The 15,253-nt window shown below is 40.3% G+C and overlaps 1 protein-coding gene across 23 annotated transcripts in view; it reads left to right on the top strand.

The window, feature by feature from the left end:
• C17H8orf34 (chromosome 17 C8orf34 homolog) overlaps positions 1-15,253 on the top strand; it is a 452,646-nt gene that overhangs the window by 72,155 nt on the left and 365,238 nt on the right. For all 23 annotated transcript variants that reach the window (XM_067712125.1, XM_067712131.1, XM_067712127.1 and 20 more), the window contains one exon: positions 12,183-12,211. In XM_067712125.1, coding sequence (XP_067568226.1) covers positions 12,183-12,211 — 29 coding nt within the window. The remainder of the gene's footprint in view (positions 1-12,182; positions 12,212-15,253) is intronic.

The raw sequence follows: 15,253 nt of genomic DNA, 5'->3' as shown, positions 1-15,253 counted from the left end.
AGTTTAAAAAAAGATTGAAGAAAAAGCCCAATTATTACACATCTTCACTTATAGTATTAGTCAAGTTTTGTCCTTTAAAACATGACAACTACCTTTTAAACACTTGTTATATCATTGTTAATTTGTAAGAAAGCATTTGACCACTAACTAAAACTTTTAAATAAAGGAGTTTGACGCAGTTGCCCAGATCTGTAGCAGACGTGTCAAGGTTCACGCTGCGGTCCGTCCCAGGAAAACCTAGCCTTAGATGGGGGCTCGCAACTGAGTCGTCTGAGCAGAAGCGAGTGGGAGCTATGACAGGGGTTCATTTAACGCAGGCAGGGAAGTCTGGAGAAATAAAACGGCTGGGGTAGCGGTTGATCAGGAGAGTAGAAGAGATGCAGGTTCGGGACATTACTCTTGGGACAGAGTCAGGGCCGGAGAAGTTGTTGGGTGAGTCCATAGCTTGGCCAGGATACAGTGTCACATTCAGCGTCTATGTATGTGATGTGTATGACGGAGAGTTGTTTTCGGCTTCACTGATCGTTTTAAGGGGGCTCTTTTTTTTGTGGCAGTAGTGGTGGTGTTTATGTGGCATAAGGGAGCAGTTGGTCACACAGGGAGGGGTCGCTCATTTCTCTGTATATGTTTTTTGAGTCTCTTTTAGAACAAGATGCTACTTTCTTGGATGACTTGAGTTTCTGTGACTTTCGCTGAGATTTAATATTAACGTCTTGTCTTAGGCCCAGCATGTATCTAACTACTCAGTTATCAGTTCACCTGAGATGGTGATGTTTATGTACTGATCTCACTGCCCAGAATTGAGCTATTTAATCTCAAACTGTTCTTCCATCTTCCTGAAGGAGGATGCTGTTCATTCTTGTTTGATCTTGTTTGACTCTTATGATGGCTGTGGCTTGGTAACTCTTTCTCTAATCTAATGATAACTTTATTAACCATTGTTTTATTTACTAGGAAGACTTAGGGAATGGAGTCTTTTCTCCAGTTATAGTCAAAAGGAATGTTCATTGTCTTGTTATTGTGGACCTTCTTCTCCTGTGTCACAGGAAAGGTTGAAAGTTTTTAGTGATCTCCTAAGTTTCATACAGTCTCTGATAGAATTCTCTCTGGCAAGGTTGGTCTTTGCTTTATCTTAGTTTTACTTTCTGAAAGATGTTACATGCTTTTAAAGTATTTGTTATTTAGTTGGGATTGACAGCAAAAAATCGTTTATATCCCTCAAAATGGTAGAATTATCTCATCTCTACAGCTGTCAGCTTATGCAGACTGTACCATGCTGTCTTTCTGGCTTTTTGCAAACCTCTCGATGTAACGCTTTATCTTAATAAAGTCAGTCATGAACTGTGACACTCCTCATGCTGTGATTCTCTCCTCAAGGTATACGTGTTAGAATAACTTCGGTGGCTTGGAATAATGCCAGTTATTAGTTTTGTGACCTTGGGAATCTTTCTTAACCTCTCTGTGTTTGTGTCACCTTTACTGTAAAATTGCAATAATCATGGTACTATTTCTAAAGGTTTTGTGACTGTCACATGAGATGCTGTATCTAAAGTGCTTGGTATGGTACCTGGTATGAAATAGTTGCTAATTAAATGTTAGATATAATATTCAGTTTCTATTATTGTGTAACAAATTACCACAAACTTAGCAGCTTTAAAGAGTACAGATTTATTATTTTACGATTTCTGTGCCTCAGGAGTACGGGGCGGGTTAGCTGCGTCCTCTGCTCAGGGTCTGGGCAGGCTGAAATTAAGGTACCGGTTGGGGCTGTGATCTCACCTGGGCTTGGGGTCTTCTAAGCTCATTCTTGTCGTTGGTCAAATTCAGTGCTTGCTCTTGCAGCACTACGATCCCTGTTTTCTCACTGGCTGTTGGCCAGGGGCTGTTCTGAGACCATTCTCAGGTCCTTGCCTCGTGGCCTCCTCCTCTCGAAACAACAGTGCACTGTTTCTTCTTTGAAGCCACTGGGGCGCATCTCTCTGAAGCTTTGCCTTCTTTTAAAGGGCTCATCTGATTAGGTCAGGACCACCAGGATCATCTTCCTTCTGGTTGACTTAGTCAGCTGTTTAGTAACTAAATCAAGAGAGTGATACCCTTTCATCTTCAGTGGTCCCACCATGCAGACTCAAAGGGAAAGGACGGCACAGGTATGTGTCTTGGGAGTCGTCCTAGAATTCTGCCCGCCACAGATATTATTAGCGTTATTACTGTTTATCCCTAACAGCCTGTAACATGCTTCAGCTGAGTGCTGCCCAACAGAAATGTAATATGAGCCACGTGTGTGCTTTTATATGTTCAAATAGGCACATTTCAAAAAAGGAAAAAGAATTTAAAATTAATTTTAATAAAATATTAACCCAGTGTGTCTAAATTATTTTCAGTTTAATTTGTATTCCATGTAAAAATTATTATTGAGGTATTTTATGTTCTTTTCCTGTCATACCGAGGCTTCAACAATCCGGTGTGAATTTTATTCTACAGCACACCTCAGCATGGACGAGCCATGCTTCAGATGTTCCTTTTCCATGTGCGGCTCCCACATTGAACACCAGAGCTCTACCTAATGTTAAAACAGACACACACAAAAGCCCTTCTCAGGGCTTCCCTGGTGGCGCAGTGGTTGAGAGTCCGCCTGCCGATGCAGGGGACACGGGTTCGTGCCCTGGTCCGGGAAGATCCCACATGCCGCGGAGCGGCTGGGCCCGTGAGCCATGGCCGCTGAGCCTGTGCGTCCGAAGCCTGTGCTCCACAACGGGAGAGGCCGCAACAGGGAGAGGCCCGTGTACCGCGAGAAAAAAAAAAAAAAGGCCCTTCTCTTGAGGTTGAGTTACCTCACACAGAGGTACAACAGAATTCCTTCTTCCTCTTTCATCCAAAGTTTCAAAAAGAACAGTTAACACGCATGGTCTCCACCTGCTCATCTTGCCCTCACTCCTCAGTGCGGTTACATAACTGCATCCATCATTCTACTCAGACCTTTCTCGCTGTGGTCACCAATTGAATCCAAGTTGTCAAACTGAATGAACACTCTTCCTCACCTTACAGAATTGCTCTGGTAGTTTTAACACCGTTGTTTACTTTGTCTGCCTTCAAACTCTCCGATCTCTGAGTTTCTGGGACTTGGCCCTCATTTGATCGTTTCTGGATCTCTCCACATCATATCTTGTAGGTTTCATTCTGACACTTCTCTTTCTTTCCTGCCGCTATGAATGCTCTTCCCACAGTTCATTCTCTGCCTCTGTTCTTTCAAATGCTCTCTGTGTCCAGCCTTATCCTCCCTCAGAGATTTAATTATCACCCCTACACAACTAACTCCGATAAGTGTATTTCCCATCCAGACTGTGTATGCTTTTATACAAGATGGTGGATATCCCACTGCCATGCTAAATTCAGTATATCTAAGTAGATCATACCTCCTTCTTTACTGTGACCTTTCTTCTTCATGCGTTGTCTCAGCTGTTGGCATCATCAGTTACTGGTTCAGCCAGCCTGGAGCCCTTCTAGACTCGTCTTTCTCCCTAACTGTTAATAATTAATTTCCAAGTCTTGATATTTTCCCACTATCTTGGGTATGATTTTCTTCTCTGCCGCATTAGCACCCTCTAATTCACACTCAGCACCACTGACCAGACCATTGGTTTATCCATTTAACATGTTCCATTTTGTTTCATGTCATTCCTGCCCCGTGACAGAGAAAACAGGTGCAGTCCCTGCTCATACTGAGCTTGTGGCTGGAGGGATTACCATGACCCTAAGTTAGGGGAGTCTTACGGCCAAAATCTCTGTGGCTTAATACAGTGTAAGTATTTAGTCACTCCATGTAGTGTTCCAGGGTTGCAGACAGTTCTATCCTGTTATTCTCCTATCTTTAGCACCTGATCCAAGGGTCCTGAAAGCAGAAGGAGACAATAGAGGATTATGGGGGTGGTTTCTCATGCCTAGAGGTGGAAGTGCTCACATTACATCACCCACCTTCTGCAACTGACTGCAAGGGAGGCTGGGGAGTGTAGTCTAGCTTGTGAGCCCAGGAGAAATACGGAAATGGTTTGAAGCATGAATAACCATTCCCGTCCACACTCTTGTTTCTCTGTATCTCCAAACAGCCCTCACTGCAATCAGTGGGATGGATCTAGAGTGAAGACTTGGCACCACTTGTTGCAGACGTTCAAGGGCTCCTTAAAACCTCATAGAAGGTGCTCCATGCTCTGACCCTTAGTCATGTGTCCAGTATCATCTCTCATGACTCATCATCAGGCCACTTGTGCACCTGTAGCAGGGAAGTTTTTCACACTCACTGATGTTTCTGCATTTCATGTATTTGCTTACGCTGAAATCACACCCCCACTTGCCCCAAGCTAATTTCTGCTCCTCTCTTTAGCCTCAGCTCAGATGCCACTTGATGGTTTAGTGCTGCTGTCTTCCTGTGGAATGGATCTGGTACCCCTCTTTCTGTGCTTCCGTACTTTGCTCTGTACACGCTGAAATGCTGTGATCTGCTTTCACAGCTCTCTGAGCTCTGAGCTGCGGGGAGTCCAGGAGCACCTGGACTCCCCAGCATGCAGCACAGTGATCAGTGCATAATTCAGTCCCAATTCGCTGGGCGAGTGCCACCTCTGCTTCCGTTTCTTCCTGGTCCATCTTCTCCGTGACCCCTCCCTTACTCTTTCTTCACTGCACATCTACCTTCTGCTTCTCTAAGTGTGGGCCTTTGATGTCATATCACATAGGTTTTGGTTTTGATATATTTGATTTGTTTGCTGAGACCTTTGGCTTTAACTGTGGGCTGTCTATTAAATTAAACAGATAGGTAAGCAGGTGGGAGCCCAAGGCTTTTCTGAGCCTAAGGCCTTTGCTGCCTTTGGCAGTTTTCTGCGAAGGAAGGCAATGATAGGATGAGTATCTTTAGCCCATTTAGACATTGGTCTACAGATTGTAGTTCATGTGAAACACTGGCTGGAGCTTTTCCAAGGAAAAAAGCCCAGCTGTTGGGAGAACAGAGGACAGATATTTATGCTCTGTGACTGATAATAGCCATCTGGACTCAGCCAGGAAAAAAATAACAGAGGACTTTTTTAGTTCAGCAATCGTGAACGTCCCCCAAAAGTCTCTTCTGACAAACAGCCTGAGGAGTTAGGGAATAATAGCCTGTGAGTGAAAATGGAAGCAGATGATGTGGTGATTGTTTGTTCATTGCATGCAGACCTCAAGTTTACCTTTTAGTAGGAGAGAGAGTTGTGAAAAGCAGAATTTCAAAGCCATGTAAGGAGACGTGTGGGAGCCTTCAACAAGGAGGCTTAGGGCCAACGTGGTGAAGAATATACCTGAGTGGAGTCTGTAAGGATAAAAAGGTAAAGCTAAGGTAAAAGGAGAGTGAAGATGTGTCATGAAGTGGGAGGTTCCTGACAGAAAAGCTCGTGTGTAAAAAGAAGGAAGAAAATTCACAGAAAAATTTCAGAGAAAGAAGAAAATTTTGTATTGTTGATGCGTTAAGGGTGAAGTGAGTAATAAAGTCAACGAAGGTGGAAGTCTAGGTGGCAGGGGAGTCGGGGGTGAAGATGATCCTGTGTTTCCGAACGATCACTCTGGTGCCACGTGGAAGATGGAATTGATATGGTTCATGTCTCAGGGCGAAAACCAGATGAAGAGAGCCTGAAATAGAGCGGTAGCTGTGGGATAGAAAAGAGGGAATGGTTTAAGACAGGTATTGGTACTGGTCAGCTGCGTGTTAGCAGCCAGGCCGCACGGCAGGAGGTGAGCGGTGGGCAAGCGAGCAAAACCTCATCACCCGCTCCTCGTCACTCGCATCACCGCCTGGACCATCCCCGCCCTCCCCCCGCATCCGTGGACAAATTCTTCCATGCGACCAGTCCCTGGTGCAAAAAGATTGGGGACCACTGGTTTAAGAAGTGTAGAAGATTATATGGTTAAGACTCACTGATATGAAAGAGGTGTGAGGATAAAGAGAGAACGATGTGCTTAGATTGTTTTATTTTTTTGGTTTTGTCTATAATCAAGGTGACTGGGTGCTGCCTCTGCCTCAGATAGGAATTCAAGAGGGTTTGAGGGTGGAGGAGGAATGTTGTTTCGAACACCTTTGATACATCCAGATGGTGTGGATAGCCCTCCTCTGTTCCCAGCAGTCAAGTGTGTGTGTGTGTGTGTGTGTGTGTGTGTGTGTGTGCGCGCGCGCGTGCACGTGTGTGTAAATTGCTATTTGGAGAATAAATTTGATTAGGGATATAGGTACAGGAATCTTTAGCATATAGGGAAAAAGAGCCCTCCCCCAAACACATACCATCAGCATTTGAGATACAGGTAGAAAAGTGATCTAGTTGACACTGAAAAGGAATTTTCGGACAGGTAGGTTGAAAACCAAGGTAGAATGCTTTCAAAAAATCCGGGAGAGAAAATATTTCAGAAAATCTAGCTGTCCGAAGTGGCACATAACTTGGTAAAAAAAAAAAGATCGCAAACACATTCATCGTGTGTGCAGCCGTCACCAAGCTGTGCTTGCATTGTTTCCTGCAATAATAGGAAAAGCTGGAAATTAAGTATCTTTTATTAGAGAAAGAAAAATGGATAAAGAAATCATGGTACATTCACACAATGGTATACTTTATAGTCATTGAAAATGATACTGTAGAAAATAGTTACTAATATAAAAATAGAGTTTTATACAAAAAGCAGATAACAAAATAGTATGTTTGCCTTTAATTTTGTTTTATATATGCATATAGAGGCATACTGCATTCGTATGTATGCCTTTATATGCTCAAAAAATTCTTTGGAAGAATTCACAAGAAACTGTTATCCTTATTTATGAGTGGAGACTTGTTTTCCTTTTCCCTTTATTATATTTTTTATTTTGTTCTGTGATGAATATGTATTGGTTTGACCAAATGAAATCAAATAGGCTTTTTGCAAAAGGCAGAATCAGGGTAATCTGTCTTTACAATTCTGATATCATTGGGATTTTTTCCAATAGGGAGTCAGACTTTGGAAAATAGCTACTTCCAGTTTATACCATATGAATTTTCTGATCTACTCTCATGAAATGAATTACATTGACTAAGCTGTAAAGAATCGTGAAAATTTGCTACTTTCATTTGTCTTAGCTGCCACCTGATTCTAACTCTAGGGCTAACCTGATGCCTGGGAAAATGGAAAGCTTGGTGGAGCAGGTGGCCCCTGTTTACTTGATCTAGCGCAGCTTGGAATGTGAGAACTGTTTTGGAAGAAATTCCTGATACCACTGAAACCTCTCTGAGGGTTGGAATAAATGGAAAGGCCCATAAGTTGAAGGACACAAATGAAAGTATCCAGATAGGTTTGCAGTACAGCAGAATCAGGAACCAACCTCCGATATGCCTGTGGGAGCCCTTGCCTCTTTATCTAGAAGAGAAGCTTAGTTTCTGAAGGAGCTCATTTCCCCCTGTTCATTTCCAAGAAGCCCACTTCTATCTAGGACACCGTTGCTGCCCTAAGCCAAGCCTCTTTGGCTACTCGGAAAGGACAGTGTCTCCTGTAAGATCTCACTTGGGCTTTTAGGAAGACCATGTGACCCAGTATGCATCAAGAGTCCCATAATCAAATCCTGGGCCTTCTTTCCTTACAACATATTGTGGCAACCCACTGTATTTTCTCTCGCATATTCTGTTCCCCACTGCCCCTCAGTTTCTATAAAATTTAAAACTATACCTTAAAATATGATGGATTTTGAGAGTTAATGAAGTGCCTAAAAGTTGTGAATCTCATCTCAGGGAATAGCTGTGAATGTTCTGCTTGGCACTGGGAGAACTATCCTGGCTACTCAGTATGAATGGTTCTCATTAGAGCTTCCTGCTTCTGTAAAGAAGCGTGTCTTTAATATTCTTTCAATGGCTTTTAGTCAGGTTAAGCTTTGATTAAAATCGAAATATAAAAAGTGAATAATATCCTAGGCAATTTGACATGGATAATAGAGAGCCTAAAGAATTATACAATGTATAGTATTTATTTAGATGAATTCTTAGGTAAAAATCATCAAAATATTTAAATGTTAAAAAAATACGATAATAGGTATCTGAAAAAATGTGTAAGACCAGACATTTAGAACGATTAGAGGCATTTCTTCCCCAAACCAAGTTCCCCATTTAGTTAGTTTGAGCTTTATTCTGGGACTCATCACTTCTTATACTTTAATATGTCTTCATAGCAACCTTTGTCTTCATCTTAATTTTCCATTGGTAAAATTTCTTGGCCCTGCAAAACAGCTCTGATACTTGCTAAAATGGACAGTGAACAGAGGATGTACGGAGCTAGCTCACAAGTGAGGTGCAAGTTCTGTGTGACATGCATTTTGACCATTCAGGGTCGTTAAGGCCTTTTGACTTACTTACCTGCAAGTTCTTGGCTACACTCTAGATAGGTGAAGTATTGCTGCTATCTTTATGAATAATGGATTCATAAGTCTGAGGTGTAAAAGAAATTTAAAGACCAACTGATAACTTTCTAAAAACGGAGTGGGGAAACTCTTTTTGCAGGGCCAAGGGCATTAATGCAGAAAGTTAAAAATAATCAAGGGAGTTTCAGAAATCTCAGACAATTGGGTAATGGGTTATTTAATTCCAGATATCTAATTTTTATGATTTTGGATGAGAAAGAAAATTTTGTTTTATGTATCTACTCTCCCTTTCTGTCTTTTAAAATAGATTAAGTCTTTTAAACATTTATTTTTAAACAATATATTCAGTTCTAATCTTGAAATCATACTGGAAAGGAACATTTTTGTAATAATTGTATCAATGTAAATATAAGCATTTGAAATATATATTTGGCTTCTATAAACTGGACTGATAATGTTTACATAAACCGTTTGGTACTGTATAAAATTCCTACATTATCTTGAAATCTGAGTTATTCCAGGTGAGCCTGAATAATTTCGTATATTTTTTAAACCCAAATATTCATAAGTGTGTGATATGCTAGACCTCTAGACATGTTTATCATTGCTCAGAAAGCTGTGGGATCTGTCTGTCTCACAGGTCCTCCCTACTGTAGACTCATTAGAATATCTCAGAGTTCTTCCCCACACTCAGTCAGTAGTGATGCTGCCCCGCTGCAATGCTACCTTCATGAAGCGTTCTCTCCCTGAATTGTTGAAGCAGGTACCTTCATAATACAGCAGGTTCCTGAATAATTGTTAAGCTTAGGTCACCCCGAGCCCCCAAAGTCATGGCCGGACTCTGTTTTAGTGTAGTGACACGTAAGAATTCTTAATTACCAACAGTTTTTACCAAAGAAGAATTTTATAGAATACTGTTATGAAAAATTCATCTTGAATACACCTGTGTTTCTGGTTTTATCTACAACGGGAAGAATGATGCCATTTGTTGAGATGAAGTAGGGCATAGTATTTTTTCTGCTTTGTGTGTGATTAATTTACTAGTTTAGTGGACTGAGATGATAGAGCAACTGGTAAAGTGTCCTCCACAGACACTCCGTACCTAAGCAGAGAGGGGATCTTTACTCAGGTTCATTTTCTTGAGACTACTTTCAGATTTTCTCTTCCAACCCAGTTCATTCTTTCTTGTGCTTTAGAGTCTGCTGAACGCTGGCTTCAGTCTGTTCTTATTTTCTGTGTTTCCTTGGACTTCAGAATTTTCCTTGTCTCTTGGCCCAGGAAGGTGATAGTCATCATGACAGCAGAGCTAGAGACTGACACCTTGGTAAAGAAAAACAGACAGAGACAGGAGAGAGCAAAAGAGCTGCTGAGAATGAAAGATAGATGCAGACAAAGGTTGAAGTGGAAAAGAATCTTTTCAGTCCTACTTTCTGTTCAATTTACATTGATTTTATGAACTTCCAGGAGCCTGAGGTTTGGAATTATTATGTGGAGGTCCATAGAAAAGCCAACCCCCAAATAAGGGCTAGGACTAGATTTGTCTGCAAAGGTTTAAATGAACCAGAAATCAGAAAGTATGCTAACCGCTGCCATCTCAGGGTTTCTCATCACTAGTCACTCCTAGTCACTCCTTTAGGAATAATAAAAATCGTTTCAGTTAGAGGTGGAATTGTGCCATCAGGCTGTTGTTATTACTCTACAAGGAAGTAACAGAAACTGTTGAAGCATATCCTAAGGAATGAGGCTTGGTTTGAATATTCAGCAAACATTTACTGGGTTATGATCATGTGCTTGGATATGAACTGTAATGGGAGCCACGGAGATAAAAAAAACGATAGCTGCCTTCAAATAACTTGATGGTCATAACTCTAAATCCTTAAGTCCTGTATTATGTCTTCTGGCATATAAACCAGGCTTATACTGGAAGAAACTCCATGATGAAACCAAATTATGAAAGAGACCCATAACCCTTTCCTTCCAAATCCCCTCACAAACTTCATGTCCCTGTATTTCAAGAGCTCATTAAACAAAACAGAAATCAAGAAAAGCCTCATGCACTCCCTTCAACTAAGTTGAAGGAATTTAGTAATGATTAACTATAGATGGAGAAAACTAGCTTGGACCACCAGAAGACCCCACTACAGTTCTTTGGTGAATTGGACAAAAGTCAATGTAGCTCAAATTCCTCCCCTCTTCACCCCACCAACCCGCACTCTGACTGTATCCATTACGGTCAATAGGAAATGGTTTCTCTACAGGGTGTTCAACCATGTGAATTGTGAAGTAGAGGGAACACTCTTTTGGACACATTTTCTTTCTAATAACTTCTTCAACACCATCTCAGAGACAAGAAAACAAACCTTTTGCTGTCAAAAAAACCTTTATTTCATTTCATTTATTTATTTTTTACAAAGAATACCCCCCATCTGGGGTGAAAAATATATCTGGTTAAGTACAAAATATAGTTTTTGTCATACAAAAAGATATACAATTAAAAAGCAACAAAAAAATGAAACCACCTTCAGCCCACATACTTTCTCAGGAAAGGGAAGATAGAGCTCAGTGCTCTGACACAGGACCGTGAACAAAGTGCTGAAGCTGAGAGAGACTGAGCCAGTGCTAGAGGCTGCAGTGAGAGAGGGGCTGTCAACATCCCTGTCTCCTAACACTGGGCAGGAAGGGAGCCTTCACGGCTTTTGTGAAGACGTGCCCTCTAGTTTCTCATGGCAACATAAAAAAAAAAACAAAAAACAACAACACTGGGGTTTGACACCAGCTTCCCTCTGTCCTATGCCCTAAACCTGAGGGCTGGCCACACCTGCGCCAGTGCCTGGCCACAGTGCCTGTGTGCAACCATAGGCACAGCATCCTTCAAACAGAAGGGGAAGTGAGACAATGGGAGGAGGATGTCTTTAGCCTGACGCGTTACGACTGAAATGCCCACAGGGATTCAGCAGCTGGCTCGGAAGAAAGACTGTGCTGGTGATAAAGATTTGCTGGTCATCACCATATAGAGGAATAAAAATGTCAGTGGTATGGGTTAGGTTACCAAGGGAAGTGTACCCTTGGCATTTCAGGCAAGGACTCCCTACCCCCAGAGAAGAGTATTCCTGTGAAGGAGACAAAGGAGAATAGAAAAGGTAGGGTAGCATTTCAAGAAAGAGAGTGGGGTTAACAGAGTCTCTCTCATCACAGAGAAATAAATTAAGGACTAAAACTTTTTACATTACTAACTTAGAACAATTTTGGAAGAATGGTAAAGACAGAAATTGGACTGATGTACATTGAGGAGTGTGTAGATGGGAGAAGGGGAGCTTGTGAGGATAGGGGAATTAAAATACATGACCTACAACCACCTTTCTGCCTTAATGTTTTATCACTCTAGGAATCTGAATCAGTTCTTAAAAGAGAACAAAATTGTAACAGGCTAAGTTGCACTTGATTGTCATTATCACATAAAGACAACATCTCTACAGTTGTCTTTGCAAGTTAGCTCTGCATTTAATAGCCTACAAGCTGGTAGGCTTGTAGGTGCCTGTTTTGTTTGGTATTTGTTTTGTTTTTGTTGCATCATTTGCATTGTTCCAGCAGTTCACGCTGTTATAGTGACTTAAATTTCTAATTTGTTTTCATCAGTAGAAAGGATGGTACCACATTATTTTGAAGCACTCTTAAAAAGAAAAAATAGCATGGAAAATGCACTAGTTCTACAAATTGGAACTTTCGTTTTTGTTTTTAAGATTGGGTTATTAAGGATTGCTTCTAAAACTTTTTTATTTCTCTCTCTCTTGAATCCCAGGTATTGCAATTTCAGAGGAACTCGATAAGGTACGTTGAACCATCTAATGAAAATAAAATATAGAACTTACATTTTAATCCATTGTCTAAATGAAAGAGTTTCTGAAACATAAAGTGTTCAAATGTAATTAATTTGGTGCTAACATTTTAAAACTTTCAAAGTTATATGCTTTAAGAAAGTTATTGCATGAAATATATAATATCACCTGTTCTTTTGAGTTGAGAGTTTTAGAATTTGGTTAGAGAAAGCTGAATCACTGTAATCACTGAATCACTATATTAAAAATGAAAACTAATATGAACTGTTTGGATTCTGCCTGTGTCTAGATGATGATGATGATCATGGTGATATGGAAGACACTTGTACTTTTCTATAGCTACCCATTAGAAACCTTACTCAGTCAGATTTTTTTTTTTAATTCCAAGATGCCAAGGGAATATCATGGTGCCTTGGACTGGGGTGATAGTTGTGAAGGTGGTGAGAAGTGATATGATTAGGAATATATTTTAACAGTAATGTCAGTGGAACTTGCTAATAGATCAGTTGTAGAAGAAATCAGTCAGTGATGATTCCTAGGTTTGGGAGGTGAGCAAGTAGGTGAATTGTGGTGCCACTTGACAGCATTGGAGAACCTGGGGAAACAGCACATTTGGCAGGTTGGGGTGGCGTCAAGATTTCTCTTTTGAATTGTTTAGTTTGAGTTGTCTATGAAACATATTTATATGAGTTCTTGCTCATGAGTGAGATTTGATTTAGAGTTATACATTTAGGAGTCATTGAAATAGAAGTTCTCATTTTTTTTGGTCTTAGGACCCCTTTATACTCCTAAAAATTATGTAGAGGACCCCAAAAGCTTTAATTTATATAGGTTTCATTTATCAATATTTGCCATGTTAGAATTTAAAACTGATAAAAATTTTACATGTTTATTCATTTTAAAAATAGCACTGATAAAACCATTTCACAAAAATAACATTTTTATGAAAAATACTTTATTTTCCAAAACAAGATATTTGTGAGAAAGTGGCATTGTTTATACATTTTTGAAAATAATCTTTTTACTGTCTGGTTTAATTGAAAATTTTAGATTTTCATATCTGCTTCTGCATTCAGTCTGTTGTGGCTGAAAAAAAATCTGACATCGTATTGGAAAAAAGAGAAGCACCTAGAAATAGCCATCAGTATTTGGTGAACATTGGTCCAGATGTCTCTCTAAAGAGAAAACATATTGAAATTTGGCTTGGTGCCTAGATATATAGGTAGAAAGAAAGTGATATATAGGTAGAAAGAAAGTGCAAAAAATGGGATTATATAAGTCATGACATTTTAAAATAATAAACTATAAGGTAATAATTATAATTTACAAAAGCAATAAAGTTAGTATCCTTCTATTCCAAATAGGACTATACCTTTTGAGTTTCATACCCAAAAATACATTTCTGATTCACTAAATAAATGAAATTTATGAATGTACTTTTAAATATGAATTGATAGGGCTTCCCTGGTGGCACAGTGGTTGAGAGTCCGCCTGCTGATGCAGGGGACACGGGTTCGTGCCCTGATCCGGGAAGATCCCACATGCCGCGGAGTGGCTGGGCCCGTGAGCCATGGCTGCTGAGCCTGTGCGTCCGGAGCCTGTGCTCCGCAACGGGAGAGGCCATGACAGTGAGAGGCCTGCGTACCGCAAAAAAAAAAAAAAAAAAAAGAATTGATAAACCATCCTAATATTTTAAAATTATTTAAATTTCAATCTGTACTATGTGCAAAACCAGATTCTGACTATATACCATAGCAAGTAGAATAAGTGGCAGGTGAGGTCTTCCAGCTTTGTCCTGCTCTTCTAGTCCTCTGCTGTCCATCACTGTCTTTGCCCCAGCTCGTCTCCTCCTTGTACCGTGACTTTCCTTATAATTTGCAGAAATTTAATAGTCCCTGTCTTGTATTTATTTTTTGTGTTCATTCTAAGTGCAAAGACATAATTATCACTATTTCTGGGTTCATTATTTTGCTCCTTCCAGTATATTCTGCAAAGCCCTGCCTGCCTGAGCCATAAATTAGCTTGTGAGACTGCTTGGCCCTTGTCCTTCCCTTTTTTTCCTGGGCTCTGACTTGCAGCCTGGTTAGTATCTACGTCAGCCTTATTTTTTGGTGAGCTAAAGGACATACTAATTGTTCTTTGAACTGAAAATGGATTTCACCTTCATTGGATAAAAATGTGGAAGCCTTGACACTTGGTTAAATATCATCCTTAGGCTACGTCCTCCCCCTTCTCACCTCCTCTCTTCTAAGCACTAGCTCAGGGGAGTTTCCATTTAACTAAGTTGCATAAACTGCAGATTTTCACTACTCACCTAATGTTCCCATTTTTGAAGACTGTGGAAATTGCTGAAATTTATTACATATTTATTATTTTTCAATAGGAAGATGCCAACTATTGTCATAAATAAGCTTTTATTGAAAAAAATTATGTCAGTGCAAAAAGATTGTTCCCACTGTCACATCTGATATTCAGGAGTGCAAAGTTATACAGAGGACACACAGGCTTCCAGAGCCAAAGCACCATCCTTTGCCTGCCCCTTGGAGGAGAGGGAGAGCCTGCCCCATGGCGCCCTCTGCTGACCATGAAGCTCACAGTCTTGCATTTTTCTCGCTAAGAAAATGTGAATCTCAGGCTGGTACTAAAACTGTAGTCAAAAAGAATGATTTAAAAACTCTTAGAGGAAAACATAGGAAGATCACTCTTTGACATAAATCACAGCAAGAACTTTTTTGACCCACCTCCTAGAGTAATGGAAATAAAAACAAAATTAAACAAATGGGACCTAAGGAAACTTCAGAGCTTTTGCACAGCAAAGGAAACTATAAACAAGACGAAAAGACAACCCTCAGAATGGGAGAAAAAATTTGCAAACGAATCAGCGGATAAAGGATTAATCTCCAAAATATATAAACAGCTCATGCAACTCAATATTAAAAAAACAAACAGCCCAATCAAAAAATGGGCAGAAGACCTAAATAGACATTTCTCCAAAGAAGACATACAGATGGCCAAGAAGCACATGAAAAGCTGC

The sequence above is a fragment of the Pseudorca crassidens genome, chromosome 17 (genome assembly GCF_039906515.1).
Source record: "Pseudorca crassidens isolate mPseCra1 chromosome 17, mPseCra1.hap1, whole genome shotgun sequence".
NCBI lineage: Eukaryota > Metazoa > Chordata > Mammalia > Artiodactyla > Delphinidae > Pseudorca > Pseudorca crassidens.
This window is presented reverse-complemented; position numbering and strand designations above follow the sequence as displayed.